This window comes from Neopelma chrysocephalum, unplaced genomic scaffold (assembly GCF_003984885.1).
Source record: "Neopelma chrysocephalum unplaced genomic scaffold, ASM398488v2 Primary Assembly neopelma1_24, whole genome shotgun sequence".
Taxonomy (NCBI): Eukaryota; Metazoa; Chordata; class Aves; order Passeriformes; family Pipridae; genus Neopelma; species Neopelma chrysocephalum.
In genome coordinates, this window is record NW_020897693.1 from 26,188,520 (window position 1) to 26,213,347 (window position 24,828).

Genomic DNA, 24,828 nt, shown 5'->3' on the forward strand with positions numbered 1-24,828 from the left:
ACTGACATACAGAAGGCTTGTTTTCCCTAACTACTTTCTACAGACCACTTAGATACAGTCCAAGTACAGATGAAAAACACAGGCCCAGATAACAGACAATAGTGTATTTCATATACAACAGCAAAGTATTTACATAATAAGCTTATATTCAATAAATTATAGATGAAAACCAATTAAATATTTTAGTGAAGTGGAATCAGCAGAAAGGCAAGATGCATGGCCTACTGAGACCTGACTAGTGTGTGGCAAACCACTTAGGAAAAGAAAAAAGGGTGCTCTCTGGTATCTGCTAGTCATGTTTGTCAAGGAAGCCTAAAAAGCCACTGAAGCACAACCAAGAATGGAAGATCTCTGTACCTCATCAAATAAAGAGTATTCCTTTTCTTATCACAGAAAGTGGACTTTGACAAAAAGCATGGTCTGTTGAGAGACGAACATATGAAGAGCTCATATAAGGAACAGAACTTGGGCACAGAAAGAAAGGACTTCAGAAAGAAGAGACTGCTTTTACAGCCCCTAAAGTAAGTGCTCTGAAAAAACATATGGGTGAGTGGAAAAGATGACAATCTACAAGAAACAAAAAGCACAACATCAGCACAAAATTCGTAACACAAATAACAGTCTACAAAACAGAAAACCTAATTCTGAATTGGTATGGTTTTGAACTGGAAAGAAATATTATTTTAGAATCATAATGCAGTTTCAGTAAAGTGCAGTCTGTTCAGAGATCAGTTGCTTATAAGAATAAGGAATCTGCAAGAATTAATACCATTAATAATGGTGTATATCAATAATACTCATTCTGTGATTCAGTAATATTGTGGATGGCTGCTCCTTGGCAAAATGAAAACACTGTATAGGCAGCTTGCAGGAGTGGAATAATCAAGGAAAACTTTTAGTAGTTATGGCCTGCATAGTGCCTGCATTGTTAGAAGGTATTGTGTAAAGTCACACAAAAATCACAGTGAAAGAAAAGCCAAAATCATAATAGGTGACTACAGATCTAAAGATTATTATTCCGACACTGGCAAACACAAACACGTAAGTTATTTCTGTCATCTGGTTTGCCTTAATCAAGAGCTAAAAATTCATTTATAACACTGTACACAAATGCCATGTTTATATCGGTATCATACGCAGCATGCATGAAAAAGTATACATTAAAATGAAGAACAGCAATTCATGTAATAGTCAAAGACAACCAATAACAAAACCATGAAATTCCAGTTGTCAAACATAATTTACTATGTATATTTCTTCTCTTCTCTGTTAAAACAGTAATTATTAAAACTAAAGTGATATGAGTGAATGTTTATGACTTCTTATTAAAAACCCTGACTTAAAGCAGTGTTCATTTAAGCTTTAGGTTAAAGAAAATCATGTAGAGATCTCTGTGCGATGGCCTAGTGACTTTATATCCTCTTGTCAAACCTCAGCAGTTTTATTTGTAGTGATACATGCCGGAGAAGGTTGGAGGTTAAAGTTGATAGGGGGGCCAACAGGAAAGACAACCAACTTCTTTCACAAGATTACAACCTTTAACATATTAGGATCTGTTGGCAGTTACTGCTAACTTTTTAAGTCTACATTTGTGTACTCATCTGTGAACTGATCCCCAAGCTCCAGACCAACAGGATTTATAAAGCCCTCCCTCTCACTACTTTCCTTACATTATTCTTTCATAATTTGCAGTTTAAGTCATTATTTTAGTTTTTGGTATTATATTGATGTTTAGTGCTCATCGTTAGTTTTCAGAAGAACGTTTACAGATAGATAAAATATCTTCCGCATTTCTTCAGCCTGGTTTTCTCTCTCATTCTTAAAACTGAAGAAAACTAGAAAATCTAACTTAGGAAAACTAACATTAAATGTAATAGCAGCCATCTACTGGAATAAAACTCTTCAGATTTCCCTTTCTCCCATTTATTTTGAACTCAATTCCTCTGTGACTTTGAAAAAAAAGTAATACAGAAAAAACTAACGATAAATAAAATAGCACAGAAACACTGAAGAGTTGAGGTAAGAAGGGATCTTTAGAGATTGTCTAGTTCTGCTAGACAGGGCGAACTAGAGATGGTTGCTCAGGGCTTTGTCCACTTGGGTTTTGAATATGTACAAGGATGGAGACTGCACAACCTCTCCGGACAGACTGCTCCAGGGTTTGACAACTCTCACAATAAAAAAAGGTTTTTCTAATGTTTCAGTAGATTTTTCTGTATTTCAGTCTGTGTCTGTAGACTCCTGTCCCCTCGCTGGGCACCACTAAGCAGATCCTAGCTTCCATATTTTCACTCCTTCCCTTCAGGTATTTATGTACATTGGTAAGATCCCCCCTGATTCTGCTCTTCTCCATGCTAAACAGCTGGAGCTCTCCCAGTCTCTCGTCATACTAAAATAGTCCAATCCCTTCTTTGTCTCTGTGGCCCTTGTTTGGATTTGCTGCAAGTTACTCTCAGTACAATCATGAATCTCATGCTCTACCTAATCACTTAATCCAAAGGACCAAATCATTACACAGATCAAAACTAGTACTGATGGTAGCTTTATTCTTACTTGCACCTAAGACAGCACAATTTCTTCCACTGACTTCAAACAGAACTAAATCTCTGCTGGACAGATCAGTAGATGCCCATGATGGCCACATGATGTACAAATGCAATGATGAGTTCTTTAGTTATATGCATTTAGACAATAAACAACTTTTCTCATAATATATCTGAAACATTTAACTTGCAGGTGTACAGAAACCAGTCTACAGTTATACATTACTGCAAACCTAAAGCTTTGCATTTTAAAATGAACAACTACTGCAGAAACTCGACATGTAACATTATTGCTGCTGCATGAGACCAACATAACAGAAAAATCTATTATGCTTAACTTTTATATCTTATATAAAGGTAAATACACATCTAAATTAAATTTAATTTTTTTTGGTGTGTCAGATTTGACTTTTAAGCTTCTTCCACTTCTCTGCTCCTTCCCTGAAACTCCAAAGAAGAATGTTTGGCAAAGCAAAGATTCTGCATTCCACATCTCATACCATTTAGCTGTTGCTACAATTTTAATTATACAAAACTCAGTGGGCTCTAATAAGATCTGACTAGGTAATTAATACTCTAAAACAGACACTGTGAGCTGCTGAACGGAACATTGTACACAAATTTCCTCATGTCATAGGAAAGACTTATGAAACACAGTGTATTTCTCCATAGGTAAAACAACATCACATGATGTTAACAGCTTTTTTTTCATCTTCTCTGCAACTAACTAAAGTGTCTTAATATATTTTGTTCTTTAAAAAAGTAAATTTTTCTAGGAGTTTCAGTTCAGACACATTCACTCGTATCACAGCAAAATGAGGGAGAGAATATTACAGAAGAAGTACAAGAAATATATCAACAGCAAGGCACAATTTTAAACTATTATTTTATTGATATGCACAAAAAGTATTGTTAAGTAAAAAAGTATTATAAGATTACAACATTATGTTTAGATTTTGTATTTTAGTTACATCTATGTAATTCACATATACCTAAACTCATTTACACATATATGTATTCTGAGGTCAGATCTACATTATGATGCAGACATTTTCTTGAGAATTGCACATGAAGGGGATTCTCCCACTGAGCCAATTCCATAGACCCAGCCTAAATCTGAGGTCTATTTAAGCCAAGGAGGGAGCAGAGGCTGAGTGGGCTAAGAGTTGTAGTGCTATTACATCTTATTGGTCCTGTGGTGATTAAAAAAAAAATAAATCTACAAGTAAGGGTATTAATTTTCAGAGCTCCACATGATGATTTTACAGAGAAGAGGCAGAAAAACAAAGGACACAAAAGACAGTATAGTGTGCTTTTACAACTGGGAAAGTCTTCTCCATAATAGTGAGAACACAGACCATTCTCTCTGAACTTGTACCCCTGGACATTTTGCAGAGAAGCATGATTTGAGTGGTAGTTTGACATGATTAGTGTATTTCCTAGAATCCTATGCTTTATGTTCTTAACACAAGCAAAAAACATCTGGAACTTTATGTTGTTTTTATAACATTTTATGCCAAAGCACAGACAGTACTTCTGGATTCTCTTTCTCTTCCTTGACATGCTATAAATGGTGATAAGAAAATGAGAATTATGAGAAGATCTGTTCTTAGGTTTATACTTTTGCTACAAGAATATAGAGATTTCTCCTAACAGAGCATAGTCATATGTCTCTAGCTATAGTGTCTTTTACCTTGAGTTTAAAAAAAACCAAGTTTGACCTTGCAATATTTTTAATCAATATCAGGCTTTTAGTGGTAGTGAATTTCAAATATAGAAGTAACAAGTAATTTGCTTGAAAATACAAAAGAGCTCAATGATGGATCAGATTCAGAGCTACATTTACAGCTACTATCGTTTACCCTGTCCATTGTCCAGAGGCAAATGCCTGACAATCAGTTCCTAAGAAACATTATGCATAACTGTGTAAATGAAGACCATTATTCTATCTTGGTTATCTTACTATTTGCATCATGAAAGCTTCAGCTTGTATTGAGGCTAGATGTGTTAACTATTAGGCAATTACATAAGGAGCTAGTCTGCCCTACCAGAAGATTAAGCTTTCAGCTCTCCAATAATGCACATTTCTCTCTTGAATGTTGCATTTTAAAGTAGTGGAATGATACAGAAAGTTTACTGGGTTTAATAAAGTATTATCATCAGTAAGAAGGGGTCTTCAGATAAAGGAAATGTGATTTTTAACAAAAGAAAAATCACATGAAAAAGTAAAAATTACTGTGCCAAAATTAAAATACTGTATGGTAGTAAGTTTTACTCAGTGAGAACTTAGTGCGTTTACCAAAGTGTACAGAAGTCTTTACTGATAAAGTCATCTTTGGTATGCAACAGTTATAAAATCCCAACTACACAAAACTGTAAGCAGAAAACAAATGACTAGTAGAAAAGGAAAGAAAGCAGACTTCACATTTGACTTGAGCTTCTATGGAACTTACAAACCCAAGAGAAGTGACCAAAACTAATGATTCTGCAGGAGACCATCAATTTCAGATTACAGAGTATCAGATAGTAGAGCATATTCTACAGAAACATTATACTACCACACCAGGAGGGGTGAATGGACAAAAGGGACACAACCAGTTGAAAACAGAAAAGAGTTTAATGACAGGATGATGTGAGGCACTTCTTTCTCAAAAACAGGGACACTATATACAGAAAGGTTGCCAAAGCTATCCATGCACGTCTGTTGCAGTTGGGGTAGTTCTGAGTCCTCAAGCCTCAGGAAGCCCAGCAACGAAATAAACAGTGAGGCATTTTTATGCAGAACCATGCCAGATATTTGTACATTTTCAGCAGTATCTTAGCTATCTTTCTCACATGGTCATTGCCCGGTGTATTTCATAGAAGCTATGCTATTAATTTGTACTCCAGTTCAAAGCGGGTGAGCAAGCAGAAGACGAACCCTTATTTTTCTAAAAAGAAGAATCACCAACTCCAAGAACAGAGATGTTTTCTATTTCTATGATCAGTCAGTGACAAAACGGACACTGACAAGAATTAACAATCCAAACATAATTTACTAGAGGATATAGCAAGACTGTAAATATTGAAGTCACATTTTCATTATGAACAAGTTTTATAATGTATTTGGGCCAGCAATTACAACTAAAAAACGGAGAGAATTTTAGCATTTGCTGAAAATGCACTTTGGTGAAGTTGATCTATCTGTAAAAATCCTTGCTACACAAAGACAACTTGCATACAGATTCATTTGGTATTTGGCTACAGCAAATCAACCAGTCACTGCAATTGATGTGTATGCACCAGGGTGAGAGCAAACAACATACAGAAATATCCTCGGGAAAATACGAGGCTAAGCAAGGGTGCAAACTACTCTAAAAAGACAGCAGTCAATGTTGTTTATAAACCACTGCTGATCACATGCAACTTAAGTTGCTCCTAGTTTGCCAGAAGTGCTATAACTCAATAATGCAGAACAAGTGCTTAAATAAACTTTTCAACACACCATACAACCAAGAACATTACCAGCAAATGTGAATTTCCGTTCTGTGAGAAGAAAAAAGCAGAAATCAGAAATACACTTCAGAATGTATTTTCACAGTATATTAGACAGACACCTGTGATGAGTAGGAACCCACCGACTGTATGAAATAGGCAACTGAACTTCTGCCAGTATGGCAGTTGTACTGTTCTGAGGGTAATCATGAGAACATAATTTTAAATTAAGAAGCTAAGTGTTCATCTTGTATTTTTTTAAAAACCACCCTTGTTAAAAGCTAAAACTAAACAACTCCAAATAGGTAAAATCACACACTTTAGAAAACATGAAATATCTCTAATATGCTATTCATAGCCTGTGTTTTAAAAGCAGAACAACATATATAAACACACACAAAATAAAGCTATCACTGCTGTGTAGTCTGCAGAGTATTTTCAGTTATTTTTCCACATCCTTGGAAACATACGTTAGTCTTAATACAGTAGGATCCTGTAATTTTATAACATTTTGGATTTCTTTGAAATGAAAAGTCCATTTTATTGTTTTTTAATTAAATCTATTTCCCCGAAAGGTCTTCAAAGGCTCTGCAAACTACCTTGCATTTTATTATTGCTGACAGTTATCTAAACCACGCTTGAATGCCCTCTTTATCCTTTAGTGAACAATTGAAAGATCATATGCTAAAAAGACTTGTGCTTTCTCTTCTTTTAGCCCTATAATTAAGGCATTTTAATACATTTCTTCATAGTCATTAAGAGAGCACAATGTTAAAAATTAATGAAATGAGACAATTTTGAGTTTAACAACCATAAATACATACAACATAAATTTGTCTCAATTGTAGATATGAAAAAAAGCCTTCTTGAAATCACATGGTGAGATTACCAAATTGTCAAGATTTTGCCTTTGCCGTCTAAGAGTATTTGAATGATGTACGGTAGCCTGACAATACTACAGTGTTGTTATGTACCATACAAGAGAGGTAAACATTTCTGTCGAACATTCAAATTTCACTAGGTTTTTGTTTACCTTATACAGATGCCTATAAAAAGAACGTGGTATTGCTGGGTGCTGGTGAAATGGGAGAGGAAAGAGAAGAGAGGAAGCAAGACAAAGGCATATGAATGGAAAAATGATCATAAGTCAATTGCAAAAAACCTGACATGTAATGAAAAATACCATTATAATAACACCCACTTACAGCAGTACTTTAATAATGCTTGTAACAGAATAAACAAGATTTTAATTTGGATTTTTTTATAAGAGAGATCACTATATTAATGTATCACATATTTTTGCAACAGACACAGTAATAAGTGGGTTTCTTTTGTTACATAGTGAAAGGAATTCAATGTTTCTAAGTACATCATCATCACTTCTATATACACCAATTAAGTATATGGTGCAACTGTACTATAGCCACATTATTACTATTTCCAAAAGGTATTACAAATGAGCAAATTATACAGCTTATCTTTTAAAACTAAGTTAAGTTCTTTATGTTTTCTCATCTAAATTAGAAAAGATGCAGTGCACAAGAAAGTAAGAGATTTTTTTTTTCCTTATGAAAGAAAAGATACGGAAAAAAAAAGAGAAGTTGCTCTCCAGGAGATTTTTTAGGGTTGTCAGACTGTTATATTACAAACAACCTTATTAGTCCTTTATAATTACAATAGGTACCTCTGGACAAGATCGAGCAGACATGACAAATGCTTCCGACTTCTTTTTAAATCGAACCTGGAAGGTCATCGCTGAACAAACAGAATGCTATACAGTTGGGGCCATAAATTGTGAAAGCTAATAAAAAGGTAAGTTTTTTTACATTAAAAAATTAAAATTATTCTATTCAGGTTATTATGTATAAGATCAAGAAATAGGAAGATGAAGTAGTTTAAAAAGGATAAGTAGATAGAGAAAAAGAAATCCTTACAAACTTTATTAATCATACTTTTTTTTTTGGTAGCTGAACCTGTATTTTAGTATTAATGCAATGTCTTTAGTTGTTTTATTTTAAAAATATGTCTTGAAGATAATTCCCTAATGAGTATTTATCCATGTTTGCAGTGTGGACAGTTAGTCTCAAATATATAGTATTTGCTTGCTGCTATCCTCATATCAAAGACATGCATTTTTCCTAACATTTTTATTTTGTTTTAGGATCATTTAACAGTACTGGTAGTTTTGGATTAAATTTAATTTGCATGGAGATAAACAGTAACTTAAGTGACTGGAACTGGAAACCGATTGATGGATTTGCTTTTAAATCTCATATTTCAGTTTGGAGAGGAAATGTAAGGATTAAATTAGAAAGCTGTAAACCCTTGATGAGACTTAGTGGTATAGAACAGAGGAAAATGAAACCTTCAGTTATTTTCCTTACAGTTAGGCTGAATGAAATTGTAAATCAACAAAACATTTGGACAGCATTCAAATCAGCAGCTTTACCTAATAAAAGTTCTAACAGAGCACTGAGCATACCATTTGAAACAAATATGAAATAAATACAAAATATGAATGACTTTAAAAAGAACCATATGAGAAGCAAAACAGTAAAATCACCAAAATTTGAGCAAAGGAAATTTGAACTGATAAGTATGATGGGCAATTAACTACCTATTTTGACAATTCTAAGTGGTCAAGTTTTTAAAGTATGACACAGAAACCTTAACCTATCTATATATGACTGATAAATGAGGCATTTTGTGTCATTACATTCCCATAAATCACCTTCTTTTACTGCTGATGGCTTTTATCAGGTCTAACCTTTTCAAGCTTCTATCAGAGTGCTAACATTTTCAACTTTGACACATATGCAGTTTACAAATTCTGCAGCTGATTAACTCTGAACAGAAGCTCACTGCCATGATTGTCTTCTTCAAGTTGGGTTACAGCTTCACTGTCTCAAAGACTCACAGGCATCCTTTGTATGCCAGAAAATCTCACTTCATTTGTTGGGCTGTGTTGCGTCCTTTGCAAAGGATGCAAAATATTTCTCCTTTTGAAACAAATAAACGAGAATAGACTTTCAAAACTATTCTTCTATAGAGAGCTTGAAATATATATAATTTTCATTATTTTAAAATAAACGGTACTTTACAAATAAAGAGATATAAATAATGTGATCAGTTTTACATGACTTTATAACTTAAACAAGCTTGGAATCAAATCAACTCGACTATACAAAAAATGTTGTGGTCAAATGTCTGAGGTAAGTAACAATAAAAGTTGAAAAAATCCTAAATATTGCAGTGTCTTGTATACATGATATTACCAAATATTGCAATTATAAACTCATCATGGGTCCTTAAATCATTTTGTGGGATCCTCCACTAAATTCCTCTCTGAACTATTTTGTAAATTTCAGAGATTATAAACTGCAAACAGTGAATTTCAAAGACTCAATTTCAGCATTTCAGCACTTAGAACACGAAATTAATTCAACCATGATATACTTGGAACACAATAAATAAAAAAGCAGAAAAGAAATACAGGAAAATATGTTTTGTGTAAGTGAGCCCACAGATTTCAAGCAACAGTTGCTTTCTGTAGGAATTAAAATTAAATTGCCTATTTTCCTGACACATTCAATTTTTGCTACAAATAGATGAAAAAACAGTTGACACAATCCGATCTAGGTGTCTGTCTTCTAAAACATTTTAACTTACTGTACTATTCCAACAATGAGAAGTCAGCCATATGGTAGCTCTTTCTGCCCTAGTAGCATCAAGACATAGTAAGAATGGCAGCAAAGCTTTAGACTGAACATTCACATTTTCACTAGTTTTTAAACTTTAAAGTGTGTAGAATATAATTTGAGATTTATTTGATCTATTGAAACAAGCAGGGAATCATTCACTGAAACGAATTCATAAGATGTAATTGATCTAGACACTGAAACAAAGTCCAGGTTTAAAGAGATACTGTCTTTAATAATATTAGTCAGACTGAAGAAAATTTCATGTTGGTTGTGTGACCATCGGAAGCCTGGTACTTCAGATGTTATTAGTTTTGATAAGAGCTAACTAGACATCAGACCTAAATAATGAAACATGAGGAGACAGTCTTGGAACATGTAAATAGGAATGTCCGCAGATGCTCTCATGCAGCTGATTGTCTCTTGTTGATAAACAATCCATCTCAGAAAAACAGTGGATAAAAAAAATTTTTCAGCATCACAACTAAATCAGCCTTGTAGTGTCAATATTTAAGGGCCACCTGTAAAAAATTAAAAGTTCTTTATTTCACTAATAATATCACACATCAGAGAAGTTGTGCTGTTACACTTTGACAATTCAGATTTAAATCTTGGAATGTCTGTAAGTATTCATGACAAAGGCACATTTATCATTTAAAACAAAAAGACATGATTTCTAGTCAAAAGACTAGTGATGGATGAGAGCATGCTAATCAAATGACAAGAGGGGACACAGATGCTTACTATTTTGATTAGGAGAGGGAAATGAAGACCTCTTTCCTAAATATATACGTGTCTATAACACACTGTGTACACAGGAGCTTGATCTGTTCTCTAGCAGAAATGTTACAAATGCTAAGTAGAATAACTGCCAATTTACTTTAAGGTCAGTGGAAGCCACATACAGTAAGGAAAATCAAACACTGACTTTGATCAATTCTAGTTAATTGTTTATGAATTTGTACACTCAGAAGCAATTTTAGCTTTCTCATGTTACAACTCCCCAAGTAATGAAAGAGAATAATTTAACCTTTTTTTTGTAATTTGTTTCCTACTGCCTTAGTTCTAGGTTTAAATTATACTTCTGTAAAATTACCCTTACATAACTTAAAACTGTATGAAATCAATGTAAATATTACTGAAAACAAAAATGTAGACAGTTTCAGTGGGATTCAATATTTCAAGATAAATGTTGAACTTCAGAGCCAAATTTTACTGTAAGCTTTTACACTTTTGATACTCAGGTAATCTTTGCTCAGTGACTTCCTTTAAGTCTAACCAAACAGAATCAAACTAATTATGCATGTTTAGCAAGAACTATTAAACATCAAGAACTCTGCTTGCTTAGCATGAGAGTCACAATCACTGCCAGTGAGACAGCCAACAGTTTGTTAAATTTGTAGATCTGTATGTAGAGGCAAGGTCCAATGAGGCCCAATGAGACTTTCACAAAGTATCGCCAAATGACGGTAACATGCAACTTCTTGAAATACATCTTTCTCATTCTCTTTTAAGCAGGCAGTAATGATAAAGCAAATCCCTCAGATACTTTTCTATTAAAATTCTGCAATTAGTAAGCAACTTTTTGACATCCTCAAGAAAGTACCTTGGTCACTCCAGTTCTGAACAGAGAAAGAAAAGCCCCTTTGCTAACTGGAGAACCATTCATCAAACATACTTGTTTATACCTCGCTGTAGTTATGAAACAAGCAAAGTACTAAAAAATTAAAATAAATTTAAAAAATTAGTCCATATCGCATAGTTTTCAAGAATGTACAAGAAGAAAAATTTTATAATCTATACAAAACTATGTAACTGAACATAAACTGGTGACAGCAAGGTGAAAAAAATACATTTGAATTAAAAATACTCTTAATGCAATAATATTTTTCTTATTGATAAAATAATTTTTACCTGACCAGAAATTCATTTGAAGTGAAGAATGATATAATGTCCATTTGAACTGTAATGTTTAAAAAAATACACCAACACCAACATTCATTTTGCTCTGATATTCAGAAGCTCTAGTACGACACACCCTGGTAAGATGATGTGCTTAATGCAACTTATCCAAATACCCTGAGTGCCTACATTAATGCAAGATTGGTGACCTAGGGAAGCAGATTCTTGTGCTCTGGAAACACAAATCCATATTGTACTATTGCTTGGAATAAACAAAATGTATGAATTTCAGTATATACATTCCAGTCTCATCTTTAATCAAAAGAAACTGCTCTCAGAGAGGCTGAATAGTAACTTGGTACTCCATTGTGATGTTGTATTTCTTTTTGCCTAAGCCAAGATTGCCTAGACACAAGGAATTTGTGCAACTGTATGGAGATGTGATTCCTGTCCATTAACTGCCCAGGGACTATTGAATCTACTGATTTTATACCTCAAATTTCTTAGACTGTGAACTAACCTCACTAGTCTCATGCTTTTAAGTCCTTTATTTATCTGTAATCAGGTATTGACATTGTTTACTTTCTTTCCTTATAGTAGTACATATAGTTTTGTATTCTATATATAGTAATTTATCATGTAATATATTGAAGGCTGTTTAAGAAACAAAATTCCTGTCTCTTGGACCTTTTTTGAAAAATTCACTGGATGCCCAATATATATAATATTCAATAGCATGTGAGAATAATTTTTATGCAACTCTGATAGTTAGAAAGATAGATAACTCGATTATTAGATCATCTATCAAAATATTCAGATGTATAAGAGGCTACTAAAAAGATTGATGACTGAGAAAGTCCACTGATTCTCTAGCCATCATATTCACACATTTGGCTAGACAACATTTTTCGCTGCCTTCACAAGCAAGCTTCATTACCCATCACTCCACTGAAAAGAGTTTATTATGAGGCTGCCATCTTGGCAAGACTATTATTTAGATGATAAATGTTGGGGGAAAAAGTGGGTCTAGATTTTTTTTAACATGAGCTTTTTGACAGATAAAACAAACAGCATCTACATTTCTAATTAACTTAAATTTGGCGTATACAAATACAGGTCAGTAAAGCTATGATATGCTACTAGATTATCTTCTGTCTGCATTTACCCTTAATTTGCAAAATGTAAATTAACTAATTAGAAGAAAAGTAGAATTATTTGTGACAAAATGCTGCTTCTACTTTTTTTGCTTTGTGACATTTATGATCAACTGTAGTCCTTCATTCTAACTTCTAATAGATGGATAATTATGTTCATACTAATTTATTAGGCTTTTAGCATTTTAACCCAAATGAAAACTTGAGATTTCTGAAGGCAAGGAAGCACAATAAACTGTAACATGCAGCTAAATGACATACTTGCCAGCTTTACTATATTTACAATATTATGCTCTTAACATGCATACATCACATGGAGGTACCACTTTCAATTTTAAAGTACCTGACTCAAAGGAAAATCTCTATCTAAAGTTTCCTCTAAATCTCCGTAGCCTTTCTGTGCATGATGCATATATGCTCTGTTCATTAGTACTAACAGTTCAATTTCGCTTTATATTCCTACTCCCCTCCTCAATTGTCATTTGAAATGGATTAGACTAGCACCTACAGAGTTACAAGAAGGGAGGGGGAGTTGCTCATTCTTGAGTTTCAGCCCAGCAGCTTGACCTTGTTAATTAAAAAATACATGATATCATAGTTTACAGGAAGGGATTCTTTTTGCTTTGGTTTGGTTTTAACTATTAGTAGGTAGATAAAAACTCAACACTATGAAATACATTGAAATTGTCAGATGTAAACGTCAATTAAAAATTACAAGGAATTCTGAAAGGTAAGGTCTGTGGGGGGTTGACATTCTTTGACATAGTGGAGCGTCTGCAACCAGGCCTTTGGCAAGCATAGCAGGATCTCTGCTGTCAGCTCTTATCGTACATAAACTTAGATGCTTGTCTAATCTAAATGAGAAATACCAGGAAAATTGGAGCTGAAGCCTTGCAGTAATGTGGAAGGAAGCTAAAAATGTTCTATCTACACTACATGAGTCTCCTGTGACACGAGAATCTTTAAGAAAGTACAGAAAAATATCAGGGAAAAATAATTTAAACAAAGGTATACACTGCTTCATTGACTATTTTTAAAGTTCAGAATGTAACCATCTAGCAGTGAAAGAGGCTTAAGTAATAGAATTAAATTATAATAAAAATCCCAGTTTCATGTCCGTATTAAATACAGTATCTAAGGAGAACAATGAATGAAAATATTTACTTAATTAATATCAATCATTCAATCATTCAAATATAAATGTTAATATGAATATAATGTGGTTTGTTCTTTCTTTGCTTTGACAAAAATTAGTTTTGATACAAAATCAAACAACCTACAATGTTGAGCAAAACAATTAACATTATAGCAATGTTAGGGCATAAGCCATGGTCTCAATAAAAATGTCTTCATGCTCTTTTATTCAATCACATTGTTAAAGACAGCACGACTGGTAAAATCTAAAAACATTACTTTTGAGCTAGAGTAAAAAAATATATTTTTCATAAACTACATGTTGATTTTTATACTTTTCATGTGTCATTAACTGAATATAAAAAAAAATGTCAAATGCTTTTGGAAATCAGCTAAATGTATCTAGAACATTTGTGAAGTGCAGAGGTATGCCTATATACGTGTGTATTGAGTCTGGCTGAGATGGTGTTCATTTCCCCATTGTAGTCTTCACACTACTGTGCTTTGCATTGGTAGCTAGGAGGGTGGTGACAACACACCAGTGTTTTGGCTACTGCTGAGCACAGCATCAGCACTGTAACATTCCTTCCTCAGTTGAGGGCAAGATCCTGGGAGGGGACCCAAGCAGGCCAGCTGACCCAAACTGACCAAAGGGATATTCCAGACCATATCATGTCAGCTCAGGTATAAAAGCTAAGGCAAGGAGCAAGAACGCAGGCATTCATTGTCTCCAATGGCTGCCTGCTGAGGAACCATCACGTACACTGAAGCCCTGCTTCTCGGGAGTGGCCGACCATCGCTGCTCACGGGAAGTAGAGAATAAACCCTGCTATCTTTTGCTTTGCTTTTGCACGCGCAAGCTTTTGCTTTGCTTCTGCTTTAATAAACTTCCTTACCCCAACCCATAAGTTGTTTTCCATCTTACTCTCTCCCCTGTGTGGCTGGGGAGTGATAGAGCAGCTGGGTGGGCACCTGGCATCCTGCCAAGGTCAAGCCACCACAATGTGTATATATATGTATTTATGTCTGAGTGTACACATGTATCTGTTTACCTTGCAGAAGAACACAGAACTTTACCATCTTCACAAAGGAAACTACTACATCAGTAAACTAGTAGAAAACGGCACTCTTCACTGCTTTTGGTTCTCTTCTTGTCTACTAAGGTTAGCAAGTTGGCATAATAATTCACTTTAAAAAAGTGAATTACTTTTGAAGAAACTAATACATAGTCCTAAGTGGTAAAAATCATCATAAACTCTCTCTCCTATTTACATCCATCTTTTATTAAGAATAATTTACTAATTCAAGTGGAGCCAGGATGGAGAGAAAAAGGAGCAAAGCAAAACCCTATATGTGTGAAAATCCACAAGTATTAGATAGCTAAACAAACCATAAGTCCCTCAGTGTTGCAGTAACGTCAAAACCTTTCACTATTGTACCAGTGTGTCAAAATATGTCAACAAACCATCATACTGCAAGAAGAAGAATGACCTTTCAGTACTTCATGTTTGGGCTGCCAATGAAGCTTTGGATACTGGGTATGCATGAACAGTTTTCCTAGCCACTTGACAAATGCAACTCCCAAAGTTTCCTCCCAGTTTAGTTGTTACACTGGTTTTCAACTCACCAGTACAACTTTTTTAAACCATCTGCAATTGAAGAATACTGAACTCGTTAATAGAACAGAGATCCATAAACCCACAGCATAAATCCCTCTTCCCCTACCACCTACAATCAGACAACAATTATTACTTCAGTCTTCACAGTAACATGTCAAACCATTTCAAAGACTTCAACAGCAAAAAATGTCTATCATTCTGATGTTCTAATTCCGCCCTTGCTCATATATAACTCATAGTTATAGTCAACCCCAAATGAATTTGAATCCTCTTCCCAAAAAACTCAAGAACACATCATCTGTGATTGTGACTGAAATACAATGTTTTGCATCATTTCTGTTTGCACTTATCTGAAATAAATACCCTTTTTAATCTACAGGACTCTATGATAATTTTACTATGACTGTTAGTTTTAAACTAAAGTCTGAAGATCAGAAATAATGTATTGATTAACAAGACACTGAATCATGAATTTAGGCTTCCAAAAAGTGTGGTTATTATTTTAAAATCACTTATGGGAAACTTGCTTTTATTTATTTTTTCAAAAAAGCAGAAGCACAGGACTAACAACATTTAGAATGCAAGCAAATGAGGGAAGGATTTTACTGCAGAGATGACTTACCATTTTTATTCAAAGAGAAGATGAAATGCTTCTCTTTCACTATGTGAAATTGCCTTTAATATCAATGTCAAATATGACATTTTCCTACGGTCTTCCTCACATACAGTAAAGTTTCTTTAGCTAATAACGACGTCAAGCTTTCTCCTGGGACTCTCTAGAAATTACATTCCAGAATGTCCATATGCCTTAGCCATGCTTGCAGAAGATAGAAAATGTAAATTGCTGTATTTGAGTTTATATCTTCTTACAGCAAGTCACTGACAGTGCACCCACTAATTACTATTTGAACTGAGTGTTGCAGATTTCTACATCCTTAGAAAACAGCAGTCATGCCTTTCAGCTCTGACTAACAGACTTTTACAGCCAGGACTCCAAGTTAGAAAAAAATTAAAAAATTAGACACTACCTTAAAAAAAAAAAGAGAACAACAACATTCATCTAAACCCTAAAATAATTTACAGTATGTTCACAGACCCTGTTTTAAAGTGCAATCTGTGTAACTTCCTGTTTATGCTCACCAAATTACCTTTGGTCACACTGGCTATTCAACAGTTTTTATTCTCATGGTTACAAGAAATACACCAATGTAGGCCAGTGAACAATGAAAAGTATGGTATCTACTACATGTGCTCAAAGCAATTATATTTTGCACATGCAGTTGTTTTGCTTACCCAGTGGCACTGAAAGCTATAGCCTGCTGAGTAGATGCCACCGAACAAACATAAGGAGGGAAGGGATTCTGTAAGTACATGAAACATTTTAAGTTTTTCCAGTATATACAAGAGTTTTTTTTTCTAAAACATCACTCTGCAAAATCAGTCTGGCAATATGCAAGACCAAATTTGCCTTTTTCCTGCTTCTTTATTATTAAAAAAATCTCAAATATCTAAAGAGCATCTTAAATTACAAGTGTGCATATCCACTGACAAGGTACACTTTGTACATTTTTAATGTGAAGCTTAATTTGAAGATGAGGTTGCAGTGCACCACTGCAACTGAAAATTGCTTAACAATACCATTGATGTATGAGCCATAAAAAACCTTGCTAAGCTGTCCCTGCAGAACTCAGAGTAATAAAAAGGTGTTCTTTTGCACTGAGGTGAACAGACATGGTTGACTGCATCTAGGGAGCTGTTCTGTTAAATGAGAAAGTGCCATTTCTTTCCTGTCAGTACAGACCAATTTAAGACACTTACAGATTTAGTTAGCACAGAGTACAGGATTTAATGAAATACACACATAACAGTAAACAAACCACAGCTATGTTCAAAGCTTTCAGTCACATTCTGAGTAGAATTCATCTTACATCTGTGACATATGGGAAAAGAATCCAGAAACTTTTCCAGTCTGACTCCTAATTTTTAGAGAAGCAATAAAAAAGCTGAATGGAAAAAGTCTAAAACCTCTCACTTTCATTCCTTTCAAAGTATCTAATTTGTATTTCTATCCACATCTAACAGGCAATGTTACAGATTTTCTCTTCAATTTCATTTTCACTTTAAGTTCAACCAACGGATCAGGTTTACAACACCCTAAACTATCAGCTGAGTGTCATGATATCTCCATTGTGAACTGATGCTGCTTCTCCAAATGATTTCTCTGATCAGAGGAAGGGAGACACAAAGATATGGTGAATTGATTGGGAAGCTGGTTCTCACTTGAGAGATAGGCTGATTAAATAACCCAAAATTAATTCACATTTTGGGCAGCTACGCCAGTGTCCTTTTACATAAATAGTTTCAGAGACCAACAAAAGTTAACTGTCTAACCTATTTGCAACCTAATCTGTCAACGTGTGTTCATTAACTCAACTGTCATTATATTAGAAGCTACAGTAACTCAGAGCTCATTTCAGAAGATGTAACAATTGTCAATTTGGCCACGTGGTACCAAAATTAAGACTAACAGGATTTGTTCTTTAAAGAAAGGCCACAGAAATTTGCCTAATTTCCATGGTTAACCTATCACTAAATTTTAGATTTAGGGTGTAACAAATCTCACTAAAGAGAGCTCTAGTTTCCCTTATATGAATGTAAAGTCATTATATGTAAGAAGCAACAATTTTTGTACTTTTCAATGTAACAACTATAACAGATTTGGCAAAATCTCAAAACGACTTCCAAAACGTTTTATTGATCCACATATAATTTCAGTCTAGCTTTTGCAACATTAAAGATATTTGACTAACAGCTCAGTGAGAAAATGAGAAAATATTCCATTTTTGAAGTTGAATTATTAATTAGTACATGTTGAAATTAAATTGAAGTTAGCTATGTCTTGGTTTATTGAGAAATTTCCTTTGGAAATGTCAAATTCAAATGATACACACTATTCTCAAATGTTTTACACATTTTTAAAGCTCAAACCAAAATGTGGATAGACACTTTGTTTGGCACAAAAAAAAGAAACTTCAACTTTGCAATGGCAATTTTATTGCAAACAACAAATGGATCAGTGCCTTCATCCTACTTGTCTACTCAACTTTCACCCCATCTTAACTTAGTAAGTATCTTTATGCTCATGTTATCTATTTAAAATTCACTTCTTGGAGCTGCTTTCTCTGATACCATCATGGATTCCTTCAAACACATCCTTTATACTCAGAAAGTATTCCAGCCAGTACATCTAATGGCCTTCTCCAAGCCTGAGCTGCTCCATTTCATTTACACTGATGTGCAGTTCAGCACCAGTTGCATAAGCATCTTTCCTGCCATTCTCACCATTTGCCTAGATATTGTATGTAGTCAAATTTCTTTCTAAGTTTTATATTCTGTTTATATGTGTCACAATTTATTTTCTACAACTTTCCTGTAATATCTTCATCCAACAACTGACAGCCTTTCTGAGGTTCCCATTGCCTTGATTCAAGTTTTCCAAGTCACTGATTTCTGGGACTGTCAAATAAGAGCATGTCCTTATGTCAATCAAGAATGTTGCTGCAGAGCATAATTCCAAACTTTGATGATGTTATTCTCAAGATTTGGTTTCCCTTTCTCTGATGCCTTCCATGGAATCTGCTTTTAAAGTACTTCCGAAGGTAATGCTAGCTATTTTCACCTTGATGTTTGTCATTTTCAGCCGAAATACTAATGGTCAACAGACTGGACCCTGATGTTGGAGCACACTCCCTTTTTGTTGCATGTTCACGTGTTTGTGCCATGTTCTCCACTATCCCTTAGATGGTCTCTTGTTAACACTGAGCAACTTCTAAATTTATGCTTTAAAAAATCCTTTATTAAAACTTTCATTTATCTCACTATCTTGCTTAGGGTTCTACCACATACAAAAATGGCATTGAAGATAAAGCACTGTCCTTAAGATTTTTTTGGAAAAAAATCCTCCAGTGAGGAGGTATCTAGGACCATGGAAAGATATATAAATATACACAATACTGACTTTTAGAAGAATAAAGTAGAAGGATTTTAACCATCTTAAAGAAAAAATCTTTATACCAATACCATCGGTATGTTAAAAAATTCTGTCTAGCACAACTTATTTACCTCCTTACATTCCTGCAAATACTTACTACATTTTTAACTTGAAGATAATTGTTATTACTGCTTCAAATGTAGATAATATACAAAAGAAATACTTTATTAAAAAAAACCCCAGTGAAACAGTATTGTCCCGGATACAATGACAATAAGCAATAAAGTTCTTCACACACAAAGCCCACTTGGTTAGACTGCAAAGATTTTTTAACAAATTGTCACCTTGCATGTATTCCAAAACTTTATAGCAAAATCTTCTTTCAAAGTCAGGTACTAAAAAATTGACATATAACTTCTGTACCGACGTAACTTACTCTGTCATGTAGCATCACTGTAAAATCACCAGATGTATCTGCTGCATGTTAACAATTTGGATTTGAATTTTTCACAAATATTTCATAATTCCAATTTGACATGCTAAGTAATGACATTCAAAATGCCAGACTAGTAACATGTATTTTGTCCGCATGGCTTAACACAATAGTCACTACTGCTTTATTCAGTAACTTCTTTTTAAAATGTAATCCTATTTATCTATAAGGAAAATAATAGAAATATACCTGTTCCAGTAGCTCCAAAACTGGTCCTGCAAATAGGCTTGGTGGCTACTTTCATCACCGAATGAGGCTTTGCTTTCTATCCAGTGAATTATGTGTCCTTCCACAGCTAGGGTGACAGCAAAAAAGAAACTGAACTCTGAAAATCAAACTCAACAGCCTATAAGAGTGTGTTTGTGAACATCCTATTTACTCCACAATCTACCACATAATTCATGCTTGCAACAGTTACATATTTGTAAAAATTATCTTTCAAATATGCACAAAAAGGGCATTTAAAAAACTTATCAGAAAATACTTTAACAGATATTAATATCAATTTCAGTTTAATTACATCCTGTCCTAGATATTTGCATTTATTCTAACACAAAAAGAAAAAGAGATCAGCCTAAGAAACATGTTAATGGTGAATCTTATCAATGCATAAAACTTTCTGAAGGGTAGGTGGTAAAAAGAGGGAGACAGGCCCTTTTCAGTGGTGCCAAGTGACAGTACCAAAAGCAACGGGCACCGAAACACAGGAGGTTCCATTTGAACATTAGCAACTACTTTTTCACTGTGAGGGTGACTGAGCATGGGCAAATGTTGCCCAGAGAGGTTATGGATTCTCCCTGCTTGACATTCAACAGCTGTCTGGACATTGTGTTCGGCAAACAGCTCCAGGTGAACCTGCTTGAGCAACTGGCTTCCAGCCTCAGCCATTCTGTAATTCTGAAAGTTCACAATTTTCCCTGCTAACTTTAGACCTCGTAAAAACCACCAGTTCCCTCATCCCCTCAAGTCCTTGAAGCTTCCTGAGATTCTTCACAGTAATTATGGAAGTGAATGGGTAGAAATTAACTGAAAACTCTCCACATGTGGCTTGACGTGAGAGAACTGCAGTAGGATGCCAAATCTCCCTGTTTCAAATATGGAGTCCTTTAGTTATAAAAGTATTTTTTGTTTTGTTATTAACATCACCACCATTTTTGGGTTTTGGAAACATGATTAGGTATACAAACATGACTAAGCTAAGGAGAGTCTTTAAAACCTTTTCAGAAGACTCTCATATACACAGTTGTTTGCTGGATAGCAGGTGATTGTGCTGAAAGATGGTATTTCAAGCAGTTCTGTGTAGTGATGCATTTTATAGCACACGTTCCATCCCTTATACTAGTGTACAAATCAGTTATCTCAGTAAGAATTTCAGTTGTTGTCAATATGAAGAAAAAAAACGAGTCATGTATATGACTTTCACACTACTTTCAGCCTTTTTACTTTCTCTGGCAGACAGAAAAGTAGACATCTGCATAGATGGGTGCTGCATTCTATGGAGGCGAAGCAGAAGTCTTTTGGCACAAAAGCCAATTTACAAAAGGTGATTAATAATCCTTTACATTTGGACAATTTGGATGTTTTTTCTTCTGTGGCCCAGTGACTAGGTCATCTGGTTACCTTCTCACATGACCTCAACACCAGAAAAGGTAGATGAACTTTATGACCTTTTTACCTACTTTTATTCTTTATTCTTTCTTGCTATTCAGGCTTTTAAAAAACAGTGAAGAACTGCAGAGTTGTATTTGGATCCAAAGTGACGGCAAAAAGAATAACTGCACCACGACAAAACCTTTATACACCTATAGGTGTAACAGTAATACTCTTGAGACTGCTTTGAACTGATTTGGTCTAGGAGTAAAAGACATTTCAGGCATTTCAGAGTTTAGTTCAGAAAGATAGTGGGTAGAGTACATTAGAGGGAGCAGGGATTTGGAGGTTCTTATTGTTGGGTTTTTTTCCTTTTTTGATAATGAGATAAAAACATACAGAGATTAAAGAGGAAACACTGGGTAACACTACTTACAATCAAATCTCTCTGAACCAAACTAGGAAGTTCTTAAAATTATTGGGTAACTCCTGAAGAGACTAATTTGTAGTATCCTAGATTATGCTTCACTTAAGTAGCCATAATATTTTAGCATGAACTGTTCTACACAAAACAAAATTATAAAAGTTCTTTTAAAAGACTTACCTACTGGTACTTCTAAAATAAAGTCTGGTGTTTTGTCATAACCCTTTGCACGAAGCTGATCTTCAGCTGCACATATAGAATAAGGACTACTGTTTATAAAACTATTCCATTAAGTAGACAGCAGCATAATTAATTTTATTTTAAATAAGAGTGCAAGAATTACTAATGCAGTCATACATATCTTTCTTATGCATGCAATGCTATGTCAAATTAAATGAACCTTTGTAGAAAACCTGAAGCATGGATATAAAAATGCTTCTTTGTCATCCCTGCATTTTTATGTCTTCATTATAAACATCATTAATTCAAGCTGTCATACAGTATTTTATAACCTCCAAATATTCAAAGTAAAGAGGTATGTTCGCTGATTGAAAGAAGAGCCTCTCCACCTTCGGATGCGTAAAGATTAATCCTACCAACACCACAAATGTAGATATACTGTAGCTGTCTTCTTGGTTTTATTTTTAATGTTAGCATAGAGTTGTTTAAAAAGAGGCATGAAAATCCTTCTCTCCCAGGAATTTATTAAAGTAGAGAGGAGCCATAATTTTAGTTTCTCTTGCATTCTGGATTCTATAGAATTTATCCAATTTCAGAACATACAAAGATTTAGAAATTCTGCTAACATTAATTATACAACTCTATTACTTACAGATATTAGAGCTGAATATTTCAAGAAATAATAATGAGCAAAATAAAATTGCAAAAGACACAGGGTGCTCCTAAAAAAAAAGGTAAAAAAAGCCCAAGCAAGCCCTTAATATTTTTAAACTATTGTCCTTCATTTCTCATACCATTACATTGGTATTTCTGAAACACCATTTCTCCATTAGAATTTGGAGTGACCTGGTCATTCAATTCCAGGCATGGCTTTCTGTCTTCACCCAGGCTTAACTAATGGCACTACCTAGTAACAAGTAAGGCTGTGTAGCCCCTTAACACCTACTGGGCTGTTGACATTGTCATGCATCCCATTCGCCTTTCTACATCACCTTTGATTAAAATTAATGGCCCATTCTCACTGTTGGGTAGCTTATTTCCAATCCATTTATCAGGTTAGGACAGTAGTTTCATGGCCAATGTTCAGAACTCAGTTTTTGAATACTTTGTGCATATCCTGAAAGGTCAGCAGTTTGAGTCCAAGTAACATTTTAATGACAAGAAAAACATACAGTCTTAGAAATCAAAATATTGTAAAAGTGCCAAAAGCAAACTCTCCCACTCTTTTTATTGAAGAATATAAGTCTGAAGTATTATTTTATATAGTGAACTCATTCTGAAAGTGGGACAGGAGTAAATTTGGAAAGTTGTACATTCACTTCTGTGTAAACTGCAATAGATGTTTATTCTTTTTGAGAGTTGTACTATTTTTTTTTTAATTTTGAGAGCATTTCTTCACTATAAATAGACTATATTGTAAATACAAGTCTTTGCAATGCAATACTTCATTATATCACCCAATCAGGTAATGAAAAGCATTTCTAGGATTTGGAGACAGACTTGGTTGTTGGCTATTTTTTCAAACTAAGATTGTCACATATACGGACAAATGCTATTAAGAATAAGAAGGTTCTAATTTAACAGAACTCATGAATAGAGAGTTTTATGCCATAACATAAAAATGAATTAATGTTCTATGTAATGTCTTGATCTTGATTAGAAAAAATCCAGTTTCATCCGACTCTATTTAACTGTAACCTGCTCTTAGTTGTTTAAAACGATCTAGAATAGACAATAGGATGTCCCAGCTGAAATGTTCATCATTCAAGAGCAATAGCATTAGAAAGGTCAGTCTTTTCCTTCACATCTAACAAATCCTACTACCACAAATTAAGGGAAATGCACCTTAAAAAAAACTTCACTGAAAACTAGGACAGATACAAACATGGTTGGATAGGTCAACTTGAAAGGCCTCTGAACTGGAGTCTGTGTCAGCATTACTTTTAATATTCTTCAGCAGATTCTTTTGGCACTAATTCATTTATTAAAAAAGAACATGGTTTTTGTTTTAAATCTGTTTTTGAATGTCTTTACTTGGTTTTCACTAACATTTTGTGATAAACACTGGAAAATATACTAAAAAGAATGTTTATTGTTGATGTGAGTTGTCTATCTTATGGAGGAATATAATTTTGCATTATTATTTCCTCAAGTGTTTTGAAGCTTTATAACTCTGAAGAAAAAAGTAATTATAGAAACTCCCCATAATCATTAAGGAATTTTTGTTTTAAACCATAATCCCACCAAAAAGATGTTCTACCTTTTCAGTCCAGGTATGTTTCACATTGGTCCAAAAACTACAGAGGTAGCGTTCTGCACCTCAAAAAATCTTCTAGCTCTAGCATGGATTAAGAGAATAATTTAACAACTGTTTGAAAGCCAGCCCACAGCAGCTTTGACAATTACACCTATGCATCCTCAGATTTGAAAATTATGCGGAAACAGCCCCAATAAGTAGTTTGTCTACAGATTGACCATTAATTTTGATTTCCAACAAAACTGCAGCTTCATCTTTGCCACAACTTCACACTCAATCATAACCATTTAACACATCATTGTTCTTATACTTGCCTCTGGATATTACAAAGAAACAAAACATTCTTTTGTTGGTGCATGAATGAGCTGC

The 24,828-nt window shown here is 34.3% G+C and overlaps 1 protein-coding gene across 4 annotated transcripts in view; it reads right to left on the reverse strand.

Moving 5' to 3' along the window:
- CUNH15orf41 (chromosome unknown C15orf41 homolog) overlaps positions 1–24,828 on the reverse strand; it is a 125,362-nt gene that overhangs the window by 42,652 nt on the left and 57,882 nt on the right. For 3 of the 4 annotated variants that reach the window (XM_027709034.1, XM_027709049.1, XM_027709058.1), the window contains 2 exons: positions 22,203–22,268; positions 20,198–20,303 (listed from right to left, as the gene is read on the reverse strand). In XM_027709034.1, coding sequence (XP_027564835.1) covers positions 20,198–20,303; positions 22,203–22,268 — 172 coding nt within the window. Of the gene's footprint in view, positions 1–10,145; positions 10,237–20,197; positions 20,304–22,202; positions 22,269–24,828 lie in introns of those variants that run through there. The other variant, XM_027709040.1, reaches the window with a different exon arrangement.